Source organism: Cyclopterus lumpus, chromosome 3 (genome assembly GCF_009769545.1).
Source record: "Cyclopterus lumpus isolate fCycLum1 chromosome 3, fCycLum1.pri, whole genome shotgun sequence".
In the NCBI taxonomy this organism is placed as follows: Eukaryota; Metazoa; Chordata; class Actinopteri; order Perciformes; family Cyclopteridae; genus Cyclopterus; species Cyclopterus lumpus.
In genome coordinates, this window is record NC_046968.1 from 18,364,152 (window position 1) to 18,384,539 (window position 20,388).

The 20,388-nt window shown below is 40.8% G+C and overlaps 2 protein-coding genes across 8 annotated transcripts in view; one reads left to right on the forward strand and one right to left on the reverse strand.

The window, feature by feature from the left end:
• smyd3 (SET and MYND domain containing 3) overlaps positions 1-5,365 on the forward strand; it is a 58,732-nt gene extending 53,367 nt beyond the window's left edge. For all 7 annotated transcript variants that reach the window (XM_034529536.1, XM_034529537.1, XM_034529538.1 and 4 more), the window contains 2 exons: positions 4,620-4,728; positions 5,056-5,365. In XM_034529536.1, the coding sequence (XP_034385427.1) occupies positions 4,620-4,728; positions 5,056-5,172 (226 nt within the window). In that variant the 3' untranslated portion in view covers positions 5,173-5,365. The remainder of the gene's footprint in view (positions 1-4,619; positions 4,729-5,055) is intronic.
• Positions 5,366-8,922: 3,557 nt separating this feature from the next.
• kif26ba (kinesin family member 26Ba) overlaps positions 8,923-20,388 on the reverse strand; it is an 81,947-nt gene continuing 70,481 nt past the window's right edge. The window contains 7 exon segments of the mRNA XM_034529528.1: positions 8,923-12,671; positions 13,383-13,533; positions 14,795-15,060; positions 17,831-18,045; positions 18,156-18,344; positions 18,693-18,925; positions 19,134-20,038. Of these exon segments, the coding sequence (XP_034385419.1) occupies positions 12,523-12,671; positions 13,383-13,533; positions 14,795-15,060; positions 17,831-18,045; positions 18,156-18,344; positions 18,693-18,925; positions 19,134-20,038 (2,108 nt within the window). The 3' untranslated portion in view covers positions 8,923-12,522.

The window sequence follows — 20,388 nt, forward strand, 5'->3', positions numbered from 1 at the left end:
GACCTGTGCACACACACACACACACGCACACACGTGAATGCATCAACGTTAATGTGTGTTCATGACTGAACATCGATACATGTATTCTGGCACCGCTTACACACATAAAGTTGAGTTCCAAAACTGATATTTTGATTTAACTGGAAGCATTTTGATGTTTAGTATTTTTTTTGTATTATTAATTCTATGAGTAATTTCCCAAATATTGAAGATGTTTCTAAATATTGAGATTTGACCTTTTAATAAAGAGTAACAACTAAAACTTTTCTATGATTTTCAGCTTCCATTCGTTTAACTTTTTTGGTCAGTCCCTTAAACAAGCAAGGATTTCCAATATCAATTCAGCAGTTTTGTTGAAAGAAATTTGTTGCATACAATTTCTGCAGGACCTCAGGACCAGTGAAGTGCACCCACCCTGTCAAGTCTTCATGGATCTGTTGGTGGTGTCAAATCAAAAGTATTTTAACCACCATACACCATTTGTGGAAGACAAAAGTCTTTTGGGCAAATTACTACCTGAAGTCGATCTGCTGCTTTGAAAAGCATTTAAGTAAATAATTTTTTCCTTAACTCACGTAAATGTCAGGGGTCTGGTAGCATTAGAAATCATTAGAATGGAAACGTGTGAGAGACAAGCAGTCACTGTTGTAGATTCCTGTGGTTCGGTTGCTCAGAGACTCTCCTGCAGTGTAAATGTGTCCGCATTTCTCTGGAAAGAAGGATCAGCTAAATACTGCAGTTCGACTGTGATTTAAAGTTTGTGTAAATGCTCTTTGTTTTAGCAACAGATGAATTGTGGAAATGGAGGACTGAAATTACTGTTGCATTGGACAGAAAACAAAATACAATTAGGGAGAATACTCTCAGCTAATCTTTCCTCCCTGTTTTCGTTCTCCTTCCGTTTTCTACTTAGTGAGATAATCCATGTTCCCCGCTCACTAACAGCAGACCGTGGATCTTTTGTTCAAACGAGAGCCTCATTAGTTCCACTGCATTTGCAGGGAAATGCTACACTTTTCCTCAACTATTAATGTCTCCTTCTTGCCCTTTCTCTTACTCGTAGCCGAGAGCTATGGCTTTCTAACTAGCTGCATACGGCAGGACCGTATTTCCCTTCAATTTACTCTCCCGGGGGGGGGAAACGGAGGGGAGAATTCAGGAGACAGCAAGTTAATGAAATTATTTTAATGGCTGTGTGGTTCTGTATGCAAAGAGGAAATATAATTGGAGTTTGGTGTTGATGTGTGTGTTTGTCATGGCAGCTTGAATCATTGGCTTAGTAATTAAATCAATATTGTAACTTGCTGTTATTCAGCGAGGACTAATGTTGTTGGTTTAGTGTTTGAACTATTTAATGATTCAATTCTAACCACAGAAACGGGGCCCTTCTCTGTAATTGGTTGGCTTGCCAGTTAGTAGTTAAGTTAGGCTTGAAGGTATGAACAAACGGGCAATTAGCACTGCGAGTGAGAACTGCTGGAAAATTATCAAAGAAGCTTTAGAGTTTTAAATGATTCTGGCTGTGGCCACTAGAGTTAATTAACTTTGATTTTGCTCGCTTCAGAAAAGAGATTTTCCAAGAGTTAAAACACTTTTAGTGTAAGAAAGTTTCTCTATTCAGTCCATATATAAATAATCAATGAATGCTCTTATAATAACAGATGCAGTGGTATTTATTTGTAAATGCAAACGATTATAAGCATACTGAACCTTGTTGTGGTGTGTTTACTCTGGAGAGAAGTGAAATACACTAGGTTATACAGAAGGAAACAGATTCAAATTGACCTAATCTTAGTGTGCATGCATGCTCATAAATTAATGTTGGCGTTCATGTGTGTGTCCTTGTGTGTCTGTGTTTACTTACAGGTCTCTTTGTCTATTTGTTTGTTTGTTTGTGTGTGTGAGAGTGAATGTAAGAGAAAGAGAATGAGCCACACAAGAAATGTAAATTTGTTTAAATGTGTTTTGTCAGCGAGCATTTAAATGCCACCTTGCAGTAGTTATATAAGATTTAAAAAACATTTTGTGTGCAGTCAAAAAGAAAAGAGAGCGAGAGAGAACAGGAAACAGAGGGAAGACTTAAGGGGGCAGCAGAGGTAGAGTGGGGGAGAGGAATGAGGAGAGAAGGAAGCAACCGACCGAGCGATGACACCAACTTTAATCCCTGCAGCTAGCGGAGCACAAAGCACAAATATAAACAAGTAGGAGCAGAGCACAGGAGATGTGAAATGGGAAAAGGAAGGAAAGATTAAGGCAGAAGGATGGAGAAGAAAAGAGGATAAATGACAAGTGAAGTCAGGTAAATGAATGTTTTGAGAACTCCAGTGTTTACCAACAACAAAGCTGCTTCCTAAAAGCCCTATGTATTTGTCTCTGTAGGACTGAGACGATCCCAGCTCCCTGTGTGTTTCTACATTTATGTGAGGGGCTCTGTGCATAACAACGGTCATTAAACATCAGACTGTATCACTAAGCATCAACACGTCCCATTTGCATTCAGATAACTGCATACAAATTCAGTTATCTCATATTTAACTGGCTAAATATATTAAAGACTGATTGTGTGTGTGTGTGTGTGTGTGTGTGTGTGTGTGTGTGTGTGTGTGTGTGTGTGTGTGTGTGTGTGTGTGTGTGTGTGTGTGTGTGTGTGTGTGTGTGTGGTGTGTGTGTGTGTGTGTGTGTCAAAAAATAATATAATCTGGAAACTCAGACACACAAACATGTTCAGTCAGGTATACTCACAAAAACGGGAGGAATGCATAATCCACACTTGAACATACATTTTTCTATTGTTGTTATTGAACATTTCTTTCTCACATACTACTTATTGTATATACAGTACATCACATCTGCGTATACAGACACACACTGGCACTGACATCAAATATTAAAGCAAATGTTGAAGTGCATATATTTCAAAGTGTAGCCTCGAGTGTAGCCTACACACTTTCATTTAAAAGTGGGCTTGATCAAACTTCATATCAGGCTTGCTGTACCTTTTGAATGGTGTTCTATGGCTGCCGAGAAAGGTTTAAAGATTTCAATATTTCCATGGCATGTGGAGGTTAAGGACGGTGCCTGTGGTGGTTCCCAATTTGTTTTAAATAGGATCAGAGCGTGTGCTCCAATTAGTGGGGCATCGCACTGCTCAGCTTCCTCTGAAAAACTTGTTAGATACAAGATTGATGACTGTAAGAGCCATTTTGTGTATTTGTTTATGTTGGACCTCCCACCACTGGGGGGCGCAAGGCCGACTGCTACTGCCGTCGGCCCTATATAATTAGCAGAGCATTGGGGACAGCTGGTGTTTGTTTTGGAAGCAAGGAAGCAAACAGTTTTTTGACCGTCTTGTGTGACTGAGGCTGTGCCAGAGAGGCAAATGTTTATGGTTTATTTTATGATTTAATATATGCAAGTAAGTTTTGACAATGAGATGATTTTTGGTTTTTTGGTAATAATAAATATGATGGACCTCACAACTGGACAGTGTCATCAATCGAACGCGTCAATGACGATTGTTGATTCCCTCAATCACAAGGAATATTGTGGAATTCATATCCCGGTTATGCAACGTCGAGCCAGCTCTTTACTCTTGAGAGGATACTTGAGTTTGGCCATCCAGTCTACATTTTTGGTTTAATCGTGTCCCTCTGGGTGTCTAGCGTGGGGTAGCCTTCCAGCGGCGTAGAACCAGAACAAGGGCTGTTTCTGCATTTTGGTAGTAAATCATGATGGATCTTCCAGGAGGAGCTGGAGACTCGGCTCGAGGAAAGGACTGGATAAGTGTCAGAAAATCACGGGCACAACTGAAAGATAATACAGGAAAGCCACTAAAATAAGATGGTCTGATATAATGCAATAGTTTATCATTTATATTTCTGTTTGGTTTTACAAGTATAATTAATAGCTCTCGAATGAGCACATGAAATAAATGCTGATTTTATTAACTGTTTATAGTATTTAGGCAAAAAGCAAAAGGGAATTAGAATTGCAATAACAAAGTACAAAAGGAGTAAATACAGTATTCATCCAAATTAAGATATGTTACCACATATTAATAGTATTACAAATATATAACTAATAGATATTACCATGACACTTCCCCATTTGATTGATTAAGACAATGTTTCTGAAAATGTATCTAAGTATGCAAATGAGGTATTATCTAATGTTGACTTTTGGTGAATTTAGAAGAAGTTTTGATGCAAATAGACGTAATAAGAAGAATGCTGTTCATTCTGTACACATGACATCTATTGCTTCTTCCATCCGGGGAGAGGGATCCTCCTCTGTTGCTCTCCTGAAGGTTTCTTCCCTTTTTTTTCCCTGTGAAAGGTTTTTTGCTGTTTTTGGGGAGTTTTTCCTGATCCGATGTGAGGTCCTGGGACAGGGATGTCGTGCACATGTGTACAGATTGTAAAACCCTAAGAGGCAAATTTGTAATTTGTGATTCTGGGCCATACAAAATAAACTGAACTGAATATACAAGCAAAATAGCCTGAGTGCATGAACAACTATGTTTTTGCCTCGGGTGTGTCCCCGAAAGATCTGAGCAAAAAAAACAGAAAACATCCTCAACTGATGTCTCACCATCCTCCCGTTCTCTCTTCTCTCTTCAGACAATACTACCCTGATCCCCATCCGGTCCATGGGGTCCAGCTGATGAGAGTCGGAAAGCTCCAACATTACCTGGAACATATTGAAGATGCTTTGGACACATTCAAACAGGTGCGAGGGATGAAATACTGACCGACACACATTTAGAGAGTAAAGCATAGTGCTCTTTTGTAAAGCGATAATCTACTTCCGATAGTTTTATCCGTCACTCCTATCCGTTAAAAGATTTTCCTTACTGAGTTAATTGCCGAGGATCAGACAGGCTGGGTAATTATAATTATTTGAATGAAACCTTTGCTCACAAAGTTTCATTTTTAAACGGCTATTAGATTTTGCAGAGTTGCATACCGGTTCATCTTTCAACTACAGCACATTACTGTTCTACCAAGGGCCAAAATGACATCTACGACGTTGTTAAAGACTCATTTCATTTCACAGGCCTATCAGATCATAAAGCTGACCCACGGGGACGATCACCCCATGACCAGCGATCTACGGATAAAGATGGAGGAATGTCGCAGTGAGATGGTGCAACAATCATCCAGCAGTCATTGAGATGCTGCCACATAACATCTAATTAAGTGGACTAACTTTACTTTCTATCTTAATGTTCTTAAAGTCCTGATATTATTAGTGTTTCAACCAATCCCAATCATCAAATTTATGAGATGAACAAAGTATAGAAATATACATTGTGCCTACTCTAAATTATCAAATTAAAATTATTAAAATTGGTGTGTTTACAGTCTGATCTTGTCTTATTTATTAGAAATTGTCTTCATAAAAATGATTTTACCCCTCATTTTGTCAAAACTGAATCAAATGTGTTACGATGTGTTGTACCCAGATGAACAAGACAAAAGTCTGCAGCAATGCAGCTGCGTGCGGCTGCTCGGGCCCGGCGGTGCTTTGAGCTATAAGCTCGTTCAGCATGCTAATATATGGTGATTAGCACTAAGCAAAGAATTATGATCCAGGCACAGTCACAGGGAGCATTGTATAAGTCATCCAATATAAATTCCTTTAAAGGAATAGTTCAACTTTTTGTGAGCGATGTAATTTGCTTTCTTTTTAAGAGTGAGATGAGTAAATATTACAGAGTTAGATGTGGGAGGCGATTAGCCGTAACGACTGGACGGAAACAGCTCTGTCCAAAGTTGAAAACTACAGCTACCACTCACTATTTAATTAAACTGCACCTAAAGATACATAGAAAACATTTCCTATTTTTATCTGTTCAAGTTTATTGACATACAAAGTATGTGTGTGTTTGTGTGTGAGAAAGAGAGCATGGAGACTTGTCGGCCTATGTCTGCTGCATTTAATCTTCACCATCTAGATGTGTGTGTGTGTGTGTGTGTGTGTCAGTCAGGTTTTTGAACCACCCATATTTCCTCTATATATATCCATCACACACACTTCCTATGTTAATCCCTGTTTTTGTGTGTTAAAAGTTAAGCCCTGTGTGTCTGTGATGGAATGTGGTGATGGATTTCTCTCTTTCACACACACACACTTCCCATCTTAATCCCAAAAGTCTATCGTTTGCAAACTGATGACAGCATTTCCGCTGAGAGTGAAACCTTGTGTGTGTGTTTCAGTGGGTTATGGGGGGACGAGACATTTGTTTGATATTTCTAAAAAGACTTTGCTCTCTCGGCACTTGAATAGCCGACATGTTACAAACCCTTCATCCGTCCTGGATACGTCAGCAGTAAACTATTCTCTGGTCATTGTTATTCAGCATAAAACAATATTGTATCGATGTTGTTTTTTAAAAAATAATTACAGAATTACAAAAGCTATTGCATAAACATGTTTTCATTTCCCCCTGCTGATATGTGTGGAAGAAATGAGAAAAGGCTTTTATTAATTGGATCTTGAAGAGACTAAATGAAATGAATGTGGAGATTGAAGTGGTAATGAAGCTCGTGGACTGAATGCTCTGAAGAGGCCGTCCTGCTGCTCTCGACCTCCATTATTCACTTCATTGGCTCTATTGCTTTCTGTCTCTCACCCTCTCCCTTTCTCCTCTCGCACATCTTAACGGCCATTAAATTAGATTTACTATTGCTTAACCATAACCCTCTGTCTCTCTCTCTCTCGCCCTCTCCCATTTTTCTGTCTCTCACTCCCCAAAGGCGTTCAAATTAAATTCACTATTCTTCGGCATCTCTTCCTTTTGCTGCACATCTCTGCAGCCAGCCGGAGCCAATCACAAAAAGGACACCTAGTGGTTTTAACCCATCTTCATTCACTCACCCTCCTGCCATTTGCTCTCCCCCATTTTCAATTTTCATTTAGAAGGCACTCCCTCTCACTGTGTCTCCCCCTGCGCCACCTCACCTTTGCACCCTCTTTACTCTCCCTGCCATCATCTCTCATTTTCTCTCCCACTCCTGTATTTTCACGACTTCTGTGTCCATTTTTATTAAATTCCACAATCCAAATGTACACCAACCACCTAAATTCAAGACACATGATTGGAACCTGCCTTCACTCCCGAATTGATTATCGGGTCTCATAAAGAATTTACATTGGATGACAAAGGTTTTGTAAAATAACTATGTCGAATTACTTCATAAAATAACAAAACTGTCAAAATCCCTGTTGGACAGTCGACTTTTTCTTCTCTCCTCTCAGCTGCTTGTTCCAAATAGATGCCGCTGTTTTAAGTTATACAAACAGCAGAGACGGTAGATTTGATCCCAGTTATAACTTCTCGATTATCTTCCTATGTTTCCACGCTCTGTGATAATGAGTAGATGGATATTACCATGTGTTCATGAGTAATCTCACCTTGCAAATGCTCCACGTCCTCGTCACCACGTCCTCGTCACCTCTCCGTCTTCCTTTCATCTTTGATTGGGCTTCTTCATAATCAGAGCAGGCTCTTAAAACCAGAGGGCAGTTGAGCTGAAGAGTAGCTGCCTCTATTGCAGCTTCCTGGACACATTTTAAACGTTGCTGAGTCCTGGTTGGACTGAACGTCGCTTGTTTCTTTGGTAGTGACTTCAGTCATGATGGCGGCATGTCTCAAACTGGATGATTACCATGAAGTTTGGTGCGGACATTAATGGTTACCAAATAAGGAGTCCTACTGACTTTGATGATGACCAAACTTTACACCTCGCAACTTTTGTGGTTTTGAGTAAAAATGTCTCAACAACTGTTCACCACCTAACTTTTATGACACCTCCAGCAATTTAGCATGAAACTTAGCCTTGCTATCTTGGGCAGGTAATATTGTAATATTATTTGTCCAAAATGACCCAGGAGATCAGTCTCTTACTATATTTTCTAAATTGAATGTTTCAAAAAACAAAACAGGAATCCACTTGTCTCTGTATTTTGTTCCCCCTAAGCTCACCCATCTTATTTATCCTGCACCATTTCAACTCTTCTTCACCATTTCTCTCCTCTCCCACTCTTCTAAAATGTAATCCTTTTCTCCAAATCTTTCTCACGTCTCCCTCTTACGCTGTATTTCCTTTTGCTACCTTTCTTCTCCTTTCTTCTCATCTATTCCCCCCCCCCCTCCCCCCTCCATTCCTTCCTTCACCTCCTTCCTGTTCCCTGCTGTGCGTGGGTGATCAAAGCAGGCTCAACAGGGCAATATGTCACCTAGGAAGCTGCCTACAGGCTAGGGAAGGTACGCACACACATCACAGGATTATAGTTACCAACCAAAGTCAGCTGACTGAGACAAGAGGCTGCAGTGGAAATGGTTTCTCTGAGCTGATCAGTCTTTTTTTACAACTGTCAAAAACACAGGAGCAACAGGGTTCAGCTTGATCTGGCAGAAATAACTGGATCATCACAAATTCCCCAAATCTTGAATAAACAATGAACCATTGAAGTTTTAGTATTCAACACAAAGCCACTTGACAGTCTCATCCATTTAGCTGCTGCAAATGCAAAAAGGAACCAAAAACAAATAATATATGATGTAGAAAACATTCTCAGAAATTTGAAGAGATTACTAAACATTATTAAAATGTGTAGTAATACCTCCTGATGTATATTCCAGCAGAAGTTGGCAATAATTTCCCTGAGCAAAGAGCCTCCATATTCTGCAGTTACCTAGTTCATCTTTGTTTATTAAGAGCAATATAACATCATAGCAGCCTCACAGCTAAATTCCCACTAGATCTTTTAAATGTATAATGTGTTAAGAGTCATAATGCAAAATGTGGGCATTTCATAGGTTTGGGACTGACCACATGCCATTGATATACTATGTTCAAAGAATGAAGACTCAGATGTGAAACTCTTTTCATACATTTCTTTATTTACATCCCTCCATCTTGCTCTTCCATTAACACAATGTGTCAGATCACATTTCTCAAAAACAGTTAATCTGCAGCGGACATTATGATCTCAGTTTTGAATCATGGAACCAACACAGTGAAATCTTTATCTTTTACACTGAGTGTGTCCCGACGCTAGGTTATTTGTATAAGAAATAACTTCTTGACAATTTAAGTTGACACACAGACTGGTTTTAATCAGTTGTTTAGGGCTTTCCCCGCTGTCTTAAAACTGATACAAATTAAAATGGTCTTACTGCTACAGATACAATCAGTTTTGTGGGAAATGTGGTCTGAGACAGCCTTAAACACACAATACTGAACCTAAAGATGCTATGTGTCAGATTTCCAGATAACACGTTATAATTCTTAAACGCTCCAGTAAAACACATAACAGCACATTAGACTGTGTGTTTGTTCTGCTGCCCTGCAATCTGCCATGAATCATTGTATTTAAAGCACCTGACAATGAGTGCATCTCTTTAAGCATAGCTGCTTCTGATAAATAAAAAAAAGGCACCTTTATTAAGCTTACATGGACTATGATGTTAGCTATAGGGGCCGTCAAAACCTCAGGTTTTTGTCACAATTATTGCTAGAATTATAAAGCGCTACCGCAGTAGATTTGGCAGTGACACATCAAGGACATAACCTCACACATAGCATCTTACATCTGGAAACAAGTACAGGCCATTTAGCTCATCCAGAGGTTGGGGTTCCCAAAACATCCACTGCTTATGACACTAGGCTGTAGTTAGTACTGTAGAATAAAAGGACATTTCACTTAAAACAACAATGCTTTCTGCTTTATACGTCAAAAATGTGCCATCATTTTTAAGTTCTGATCTGGAGCCACATAACTACCCTGAAAGTGAATGTTTTAGGAAACCCAAAGCCCATTAAAATCTCCAACAGGAACAACAGGAGCAAACCAAATCAACAGAAAATATATAAAATAAAAATTAGCGTATATATGATATGTGTACAGTATATATATTTGTGACATGGGCTCAGCAAAGTATGTACAGTTGTTTGTTTCTTTTCCTTAAATGCATAGTAATGTTTTCAGATCATACATTAATAAATAAGAACATTAATAATTGACTCTGCTCTCGTGAGTAGAAATAAATAAACCTTCATTCATGACTGGCATGGTGAACTGGGAGATAAAAACAGGAAGCGTTCAGAGGTGTCACAGGGCTGCTGTGAAAACGCTCCTTAGGTCCAGTCTGTCAAAAGCATCTCAGTTTCTGGGCTAATTTCTCACTAGATTATCTTGTTGCTGTCACTGTGAGTGTAAACCAAATGAAATGAATGACTGGTGCCTCTTTACACAGCCGTGAGAAGATCAACACATTTAAAGTAATGTCCTGTTTCTGTGTCAGTCAGTGGAAACAATCACAACTGAGTTGGCTCTTTTAGGATAAAGATAAATGTATCACTTCAAGGCTTTTGACAAATCATACCACTATCATTACAGTCGGTGTCTATTCCTCCTTTTAAACTCTCAAACAACAAACAATCTCCCAGAATGCTCTCTGCTTGCTGGGCAGAAGACATTCAGAGAGGAGAATGGTGAACAACAGACATGATGACAGCAATGTAGAAGAAGCATTCGAAGGGTATTGTTCTGTATTTCAGAAGGAAATGGGCTCTTTCATATATTTATATTTGTACAAACATTTAGATCATAAACATCTCAAGCACCATAGATAATAATATTAACAAATCTTAAGAGTTGCTATCCGTTCAAAACAAAAATGGAACCAGGCAGAGAACTATGCGTCTTAATTTGGCCGTTATCCTTTTCTTTCTTGTTCCGTTTCATTCCTTTATACATATTTTTTAATTGTTCCTTTATCATGTATGTGCAATTTTAATTGAAGAACTATAACTGTAGACCCATGTATGTATTTCCAGGCTAAATTCACTACTTTGTTCCAATAATACAAGCCTTTAAAAAAGGACATTTAACACTGAATATCAATGAACTTATCTCTTGTGTATTGTCTGTTCCTCACAATTTACTCTTAAACATCTCTTTAACCTACTTTGATTCTCTATCATACATAGTCTCTACATGGTCCCATTGCACTCAAATAAAAAAAACGATACATTAATATAAAACACACACATTGACGAATCATTCCGTTTCTTTTATAATAGAGCAGAACAACACAGATACAAATAACAGACAGTCCGCCTGTCAGTCAGTCTGACAGTCGAGTCAATCAATGGATCAGAGAAAACACTTTATATTTCCACTCCCGTGTGACTCAGACGTTTCATTGCTTTATGAACATGAAAAAGCCATCAACTCTGTATCAGGAGAAACATGCTGTATGTATGCCCCAGAGGGTCAAAATGCAGATGCTCAGATGCAGGTGCTCTGTTTGTGGGTAAAGTCAAAAACATCACCATAGAAAATTGTGTTTTCTTTCTTTGTTTGAACACACATTACTCTTGTGCACATTAGTCATGTATGTTTTTCAAATTGGATATTTGGTCCTTGCAACATTTGTTTTGTTTTACAGAGGACTTGTTGTTCTATGTTCTGTAGATCTTCTTTGACTATTTTATTTAGTTTAAATCTAGTCTCATCTCTCATCAGTGTACCAAAGACTATTCAAACCTACAGTATTAGTTTGTTTATGATATAGTGAAACATTGACCCACAGTAAAACAGCACAGTCAGAAATGGCTATAAATTCAAAGATTCCCCAAGGACACTGATCTGTTGTGTGTTTTCTATGCTAGCACCATATTTACTACATGTACACAAATTCAGAGAGAAAGAGAATTGGTCTTGGTATTGTTGAAATGTTCACAAGGCACTTATCTAAATAATTTTTACTTTGTCCTCCTGTCTTTCTCTTGGTCAGTCTCTTTTAATAACTACACAACAATACCAGGTCATTCTGTAGTCAGCACTCTGTATTTAAACTCTAAAAAGTGCTCTTCTAAAATGATGGGAGTTCATCTCATTCTCCTGCACCTTTTCTTTATCCTCCTTTGTTTAAAAAATGGGCAGTTTTTGTTCGACTTTCCACTCTTTCCTCTCCACATTCCTAAATGTTCGGCTCAGTCTAAGAGTTTTCTGAGCGGTGTAATTATTCTGAATCTCTGGAAACTCATATTCTCTTGGTTATGTTTCATCTCAGACTCAGAATCGTCTGTGTGCCTCTTTGAGTAGCCATATTCATCTGATTCAAAGTGGCCCCTTCATATGATGCTGTTCAATATCTGTGTCTGAGGTTTGTTTCCAAGCCCCAAGAAAATAAGGACTCATCTGTCTGTTGGCTTGTTAAATATCTATCTCCATTCTCCATTGTATCCCTCCATCTCCCCGTCCACCTGTCCTTCTGCCTACGGCCATCTGGAGGAGACATACGGATGACATGCAGGATTGAGTGGTCAGTCATTCCTGTATCCCTCCTTGCAATTATCCAGTCATCTGATGAGATGTATTTGTGTAGGAGATATTTTGTAAAGGTTTTTGATTAATCGGTGGGCATATGGTCCAAAGGTCGTCATCTAATTGAGTCCAGCTGTGTTTCGGCCTCCCCAGCCTCAAGCCCTCCATCCCTCCATCTGTCTACCGATGTCTCGAGGACACGTCGAAGCAGGTGATCATCATGAGGTGGGCTTTGCAGAAGTTGACTCGGGTCTCCAGTTTGTCTGTCACTGTCTCCAGAGCCTCCAAATACTCCAGTGAGTCTACTTCGTAGGACTGTTGTAGCTCAACTGAAAATGGACAGACAGGCAGATATAAAGATGACACACTTTGCTAAAACAATGCTCTATGTCCTTGTTTTATGAGTATATAACCCATTTCAAAGTCTGGTGGTATTCTATCTTTTACTTATTGTCAACAAATTCCATCAAAAGACCAAAAGCCAGCGATTCATTGGTCCTACTAAGTAGGTTTTGTGCTATTGTGTATCCAAAGAAAAGCATTTAGGGGGATCTATTTGCAGAAATGTAATATATTATTTAAAAGCATGTTGTCTTTAGGTGTATATTCAATTTCTATCTACATATGGAGCTGGCCACCATGTTTCTAGAGTAGCCCAGAATAGCCAAAAGAGCCATTTGCGTTTTCATGTTTTCGCGTCGGCCAGCGTAGTTCTCCTTATACACGGTTGGCAAATCATACACACTCCACACTTAAATACTTTCTTTTAAGACAGCAAATCATGTATTTAAGGAATGCATGTGAACAAAAACAAAGCCATTGGAGGAAATTGCCTGTACCTGAATATGTGAGTGCTCTTGAATTTCAACAGGCAAGAGAGCTAATAGGCTTGATAACTTATGATATGGATAATGACATATCCAGTCAATCCTCTCACAAAAATAACCGTGTAACCTGTTGAGAACATTTAGTGTCGAATACATGACCAGGCACTCACACTCACATGTACACACTCCCTGATGCGTCAGAGCCCTACTTACACTCGGTGGTCCATGTGTGCGGCTCCAGCATCAGGTGCTGTTTGGTTTGTTCCAGCTCCTTCTTCAGACACTGGTACTTGGCTCTGACTTCACTGATTCTCTGCTGACGGTGTTCCAACAGACGGAGCTTGGCGCTGACATACACCACCTCCTGGCATACACACACAGAGAGAAGACAGAGAGGCAGATATGGATTTTTTTTCACCTTTTATTTATCTGGAGGACTCTGTTGTGAAACACATGTGGCTCTCTTTCAGCGACCGCCTGCTTAACAATCACACTGTTGCATACATTCACACCTCATCGACCCTTCAGTGGAACACAGCCGAGTGCTTTCGGACACTGAGCAGCTTCACTGGAGCAGTCGGGGGTTAAGTGGCTTTCTTAAGGCCCGCTGTAGGGAAATCTATATTTCATGGTTTTCTCTCCCACCCTCGCTCCCTCCCCTGAATACATAAAGGTTTAAGAGTGGAAACCTAAAAACCTGCACCATGCATTAATTTGCAACAGTAAAACTCTGTCGTCTGCTAAATCTTAGGAATTTTAAAATAATTTCTTAAATGAAGTAACACAGAGAGAAATAGTAGATTATTGAAAAGAAAAGTTCACTATTCATACAGAACATACTGTTAATATTGATTCATTCATTTTGTGAAAATCCTTACTTGTTTTTAAGTCTTTTTCCTCTTTAATACGTGCAATACAGTAACTCATGTCTTCTTCCTCTCGTTCTCCTCCAGCAGCAGTGTCCAACAGAAGAACACTCATTGCTTTTTAGTGTGTCCCACAAGAATTATTCATCAAATCAATTTCTTTGACATTATGGCTCCTGCCCTCTTGGCCTCTTTCACGGCTCTTTGGCTCTCCACCTTCTTTAATTCTTTTCACACATCCATTCCTCAGTCTCCTTCACCCTTCCACCATAACGTATACATTCTCCCCACACACTTTCTCTTCCTTCAACCCTTCCATGATTTGTTTGATCCCTCTATTGTTCCCAAATACACTCCCACACTGTTACCCTCTCTTTCTCCCTCTTTCCCCACTGTATGTGAATAAGTTTATTTTGCCCGTGGTGATTAGGGAATTTCAATCTTACCTGCACCTGCCATAACTGTAATTATCTCAGTCACATCCTCCTTTCCCTGTACAGCCGGTAAAAACGACCTGAGATTAATCTAGACCCATGTGAATATTGACGTCCACAATATTGTGGGGAAAGTTGCAGTGTAAAATACATTTCCAGAATGTTCCTGTATTTTCTTCAGAATGAATGCACTTGAAGCACTTTCTTGATTACCAAAATCCTAATTGTGTTCCAGTTGGAACTTGTTATTGTTAAGGTGGATCAGGTTAGTTTCTCTTTCCCTTTCCTTCACCTGTGACTCAGACGCCTGTGTTCTCTCTCTCACCTTGCCCACTCCTTTGTCTTTCCTCTTCTGCAGTCGCTCGACATCATCTATTTCATAGACCTTGATCTCAAAGGTTTCTGTCGTTGCAGTCGTGCCACGGAGGTTTGAGGGAGTTGGGGGCCCCAGTGGACCATCTACCCAGCATGCACCTGGGCTAGAGGAGGAGGAGGAAGAGGAGGTGATGGCCTGTTTGGAGGAGCGGTGAGAAGGTGAGGAGGAGGAAGAGTCCAAGGTCAGTGCTGGGATCAGACGACGACGCTGCAGGCCTGAAAATAGGATGAGGACAAAAAGAGTGTTACATACCAGAGTTTATCATAAAGCTCCTTATTCATTTCTTGAGTGCTTATTCTAACACTGCTCTATACATGTCAAACATATGTATTTCTTAAATATTTCTGCAAGTGATGCATTGTAGAAAGCTGTGGATTTTGTCAGTGGCTAGTCTTCATCAAATTTAAAGGGAAACTCCATCCTTCAACTGACATAATAGCCATTTCAACGATAAACCAGTGCGCCACAACACTCAAAGGGCTTTAGCAAAGCCTGGCTTGATACTGAACTACAATACTAGATCAACTAAGAACATATTCTTCTCAATTAATTGGCCGACTAAAGTTTCTTTATTGCCAAATATATGTCATGATTTTATTCTCTTTCTAGTCTATATCATTAAAACAATTGTATGTGATTCAAAAGTACACTTAATTGCTTTTTTTCCAAGAGGAAGAAGCAAACATTGAACATTTAGTGATACAATGGTGACAATTGCTGTCAAGCAGAAGAGCAGTGATAGTCGTGCACCAGGGAAGCTCCTCGCCCTCACAGCATGGGGTTCTCCTCGCGGGCTTTCATTTTGCTCGCATGAGCAGAGATATTCTACCCAGGAGTGATGTGAAAAGCACTTGCAAAAGTAATTTGCGTGCACAGCGGTTTGAGTTGCACGTACGGGACCTCTTCACACGCGCGTGTGTGCGTCTCATTTGTGCTCGCGGATTTTGACATTGATTTGCCTTCATACCATCTAACTCTGCAGGGAAGCCTATTTTGCTAAATGTTGAACTATGTCTTTAATTTAAAATGATGGCCTACATGGCTTGGTGGTAACAAAGAACCAGATGAGAAAAAACATGTTTTCAGATATGCATTGGTGAATTTATCTATGTAGCTACAGCACAACTTAAGTATCCTAGCGCTCAACACAGAACCCCGACTACTTATTCACCCTTTACCATTTGCTTTGCATCACTCAGAGGAAAACAGGAAGACAGGGCATAGATATCAAAGCACAATAGTGTAAGATAAGGAAAGAGATCATGGGTGGTAGAGACAACAACAACAACTGGAGAGAGGCAATAGGAGAGGACAAAGGAAAAGCATTGAGTGATTGAAAAAGCAGAAAGGGAACTATAGAAACAGATTATGGGGTGTGAAGTCAGATAAAAAGTTTAGTCTCTGTTCATGAAGCTCACAGATAAGAACAACAGGTCACTCTCTAGTCTGCCCACTCTTGAACCCACACATTCATAGATGCACACACACTTTGCATAGAAATTGTCAGCCATGTCGGAATGAGAGTTATCTGATTCACTAGGAACTGAGAGATAAAGTGTGTGAGAGACGGAGGTGGGAGAGAGTGGTGATTTTAATAAGGTTGCAGCTGTCTTTTGGTCTCTTTGTGGCACTGGAAGGTCAAGCAGAGACTTTAGGATTTCATTACGTAGTAGGAAGCGGATTATAAAAGGACAGAAAAGAATAAGGGTCTGCAGGCTGGAGAAGGTGCGGGGCGAGAAAGTTGGACAAATGTGGGAAAGGAACAGATGAAAAAAGATGAGGAGAGAGACATGGAATAATATTTCGTCAGATAGTGAATGAATACAATCTAATGGAAATCAAACACGAAGGGAGAGTCAACTGGAGATTTGATTACAATTTGAGTCGCACTAACATCTTCACACATTGGTTCAGTCTGTGGCACATCTGTCTGTTCTTCCTATTGATTCTGTCCGCCTGAATGTGGACTGAATCGCTGTATCCATCTTAATCATGTGCAACAAACACAGATTTGACAGTGAATACTCTCTTTGACGTTTGTGGTTTTAAGCAAAATTTGATTTAATCCAGACTTTATGCTGCGTGGCAGAAGGTGAGGCCGCAGCCTCGTGTACGGAAAGGATTACTCCAATTTAAATTATTAATCAGAGACACACCAGGAAGAGCTGCCTCTGTCCAATGTGGTTTTATGCACATATCCATTCTCATGGTTAACCAGCAGAGTGTAATTGGGCGGGCACATTAGCAGCCTCTCTGTGTGCTGTTCTGGTGAATATATATTCATTACAGACCACACCAGCAGATTCCCTTTACCATTTCACAGATGGATGGTCAGGGTCACCTTTCATACCTGATAACTCCTTCTGCGGCCACAGTGTCGTTCACTTTTCCCTCACCCGCTCATTGCTTTCTCATTTTGCTTTTTCACCAATGGATTCTCCTCATAGAGGTATTTCTTAGCTATCTTTTTTTTTTTTTAAAAAGCCCTAGCAGTATTCGGATCACATCTCATCAAACCTTTCACCTCAATAGATTTCATAATACCCCAACTAATATTGTGATGCTTTTCAGCTCTAAAAGCTACAGTAAAATGAATACATATTGAGAACAGAATAAACTCAATAATAGTGTTCATCTTTACATGTGGCTTTGGGATTGTGTTCACTGACTGAGAAGTGAATTATTCATTCACGAAAATAACCATGAATACATTTCTCATTTGATTTTGTGGACTTTGTGTTCTTGTTGCCACAGAGTGTTTGTGGTCTCATGACTTTCACAAGTGAAATTGAGATTGCACTCATAGCTTTGTCATTTCTAAATTAAGGAGTGTTGTAGCTTTTCTGATTAAGGCAAATGCCAAACCTTTCCCCTATAAACTAGAAGTAAGCTGACCCCCAACATCTTATATGCCTTTCTTCTCTACTCCATAATCCAATTAAATGACAATGTCAGCAATATTAAGAAAATAGATTTGATTGTGACCTGTGTTGCTCCTGCTCTTCTTGCTGCTCTTGGAGCTCCGTCTGGAGGAGGTGGTGGCTGAGCTGTGCTCACTGAGAGAGTCCTGAGCGGAGGAGGTACTTCCTGTGTTCTCGCTGCTGTCTCTCAGCATGCTCTCATAGCCACTGCTGCCTCCACTGTGATAAAACAAGGCTGTTTTCCCCATGGCTGGGGGGAGCTCTCCACTCAGTACGCTGCTGTTAGAGACAGAATGAGATCACAGTTGAAGGTAAAAATATATTTTTTAAATGTTTTAAGCAGCAGAAAAAATTGATTTAGACATTTCTCATTGAAATTGAGATCATACCTGTTGTCACTAGCATGGCCGCTGCTGCAGCGCTGTGGTTTTCTGGGAGCTGTGATCTTGCTGTAGGGTGAGGGCAGCGTTTGGACCACTGCTATCTTCTCCTCAACCGGACCACCTCCACTACTACCTCCAGCACCACTTCCACCTCCACCTCCACCACCACCACTTCCTGCTGCAGTTCCTCCTCCACTGAGAACAGGAAAATAGGATAAAAGAGTTTAATCCATGTTTAATCGATGAACAGATTATTTTTGTAATTTGCTTTTATGGCATTTTGGCTGTTTTAGTTTTAATAATGCAGATTTGAGCAGAGGGAATGACGGCCCTGATGGAAGTTGAACTGCATATTTTGCGACATACACCTTAGACCATCAGGTTTTTGGTATGCATGACTGTACTACTACTACCTACTGACGCATCATAGTTATTGTCTTGTAATGAACTCAATTCATATATAGTCCTTTTTTAATGTTCTTTATTTAGGATGTCCTACTAAATGCCTGAAATGAAAAATTAAATAAAGTAAAACTGATTAACCTTGCCCCTCCGACTCCTCTTTCCTCTGCTGGATCTGTGCCTCCTCCTGGGGCATGATTTCTGGAACGGGAGCCTGCACTTCCCTGGAGGAGCTCTGAGATTCGACCATTGACAGCCCGGAGAGGCAGCTTGGCAGCCAGGCTCCCCCCTCGATTGCGGCTTAAAGACTGGGTCGACCAGGATCCAGGGGAAGGTCCCTGCTGCTGCAGAGGGCCCTGGACTGAGCTCTGGGTCTGAGGGAAAGGATACATTGCAAAGGTGGATGTAAGGATAAACAGAGGCCATGATGACTTGAATTACATGTATTTGTTGAGCAATTATCTATTTCTTTTACATTATTAAAACTGAGTCGTTCATCTAGTTTTGTCTGATGAGCTGAGTCATGTAGTTTATTGTTGTTAGAAGTGTGTTCATTTACAGTCAAGACATATTTGTTCCTACCTTTCCATTAGGAGGAAGGCTGGAGCTGCGGCTGGAAGCTTGGCTCAAAGATTTGGTGGAGAAGCTCAGAGTCTTGGTGCTGGATGCAGACAGACTCCTGGCTTTGGGGCTGCTGGTCATCAGCAGCTTACTGACTGCTGAGATCTTTGACTGGCCGCTGGTTTTGACAGGTGACTGTGGAGCGCTGCTTGGACCGGGACCGACACTGATGTTTCCAGTGGGAGAAGATACTGATCCGGCACGGTTGAGACTACGCCCGGTACGAGGCATGGTGCTGTCCCCCTTCACCTCTACTCCTCCCCCTCTCAGGCTACCCCCTCTCTCCAGAGAGAAGCAGTCGTAGTGGTGGGAACCACTGTGGGAGGTGTGGACCCGACCCAGAGAGTTGGTCCTGTTTGCAAGCTGTTCCAACTTGGCGCTGAAGAGTCTGCTGCTGTCTATGCTGGAGCCTCGTTGTCTAGTGATCCCTGCATCATCTGCCAAAATGCCCAGCAATGACACTCCGTGGCTGGGTTGGTGGAGAAGGCTGGCTGCCCTGTTGCGCTGGTCAAGGCTGGACTTCCGTATCGGTGGCAGAGGTGGGATTCCCCCCTTCTTGTGGGAGAAAAAGCCTAGTTTTCCAGTGGATCCCCGGCGGTCAAGTGTGCCTCGAGGACTGCAGGGGGTTGAAGTGGTGACACCAAGATTACGATACTCGTTGCCATTGTCCAAGCCGTCATGGCGGTTGAGGCGGTGCCAGCCACGGGGAAGACTGGCAGTGCGGTGGATGTCTGGGCTGTAGATACTCGTCAGACATTCTCCCTGGGCAACAATGGCCACCATCTCACAGCCATCCACCACTCTCTTAAAGGAATCTGGAGACGACACAATCTCCCCACCTGAACTAGAGCTGCCATGATCCCCACCTGGTTATGGAAGAATAACAAATGACAAAGAACATTGCCTGAATTGAATAATCCGGCCTATCTTTTACAACATTACCCTATTTTCTTACCATCAGGCCTGGACTGTCTCCCGGCCAGCTGATTGGCCTGAAGTGTCGGTGCATTAAAAGCAGCTATACCCTTTGGAGGCTGAGTATGTTTTTAGATATTGAAAATAGACCTGCTCTGTTCTGTCAGGTGGGTATACCCCCTCTTACGCAGAGCTACCAGAGTTTCATGATGATCAACAATACTCCAGTCAGGGTTCTGAGGAAAAAAATATTCCTTCTTGTAGCATTCATTATGGAAGTGCTAAACTCTTGAAACTTAAG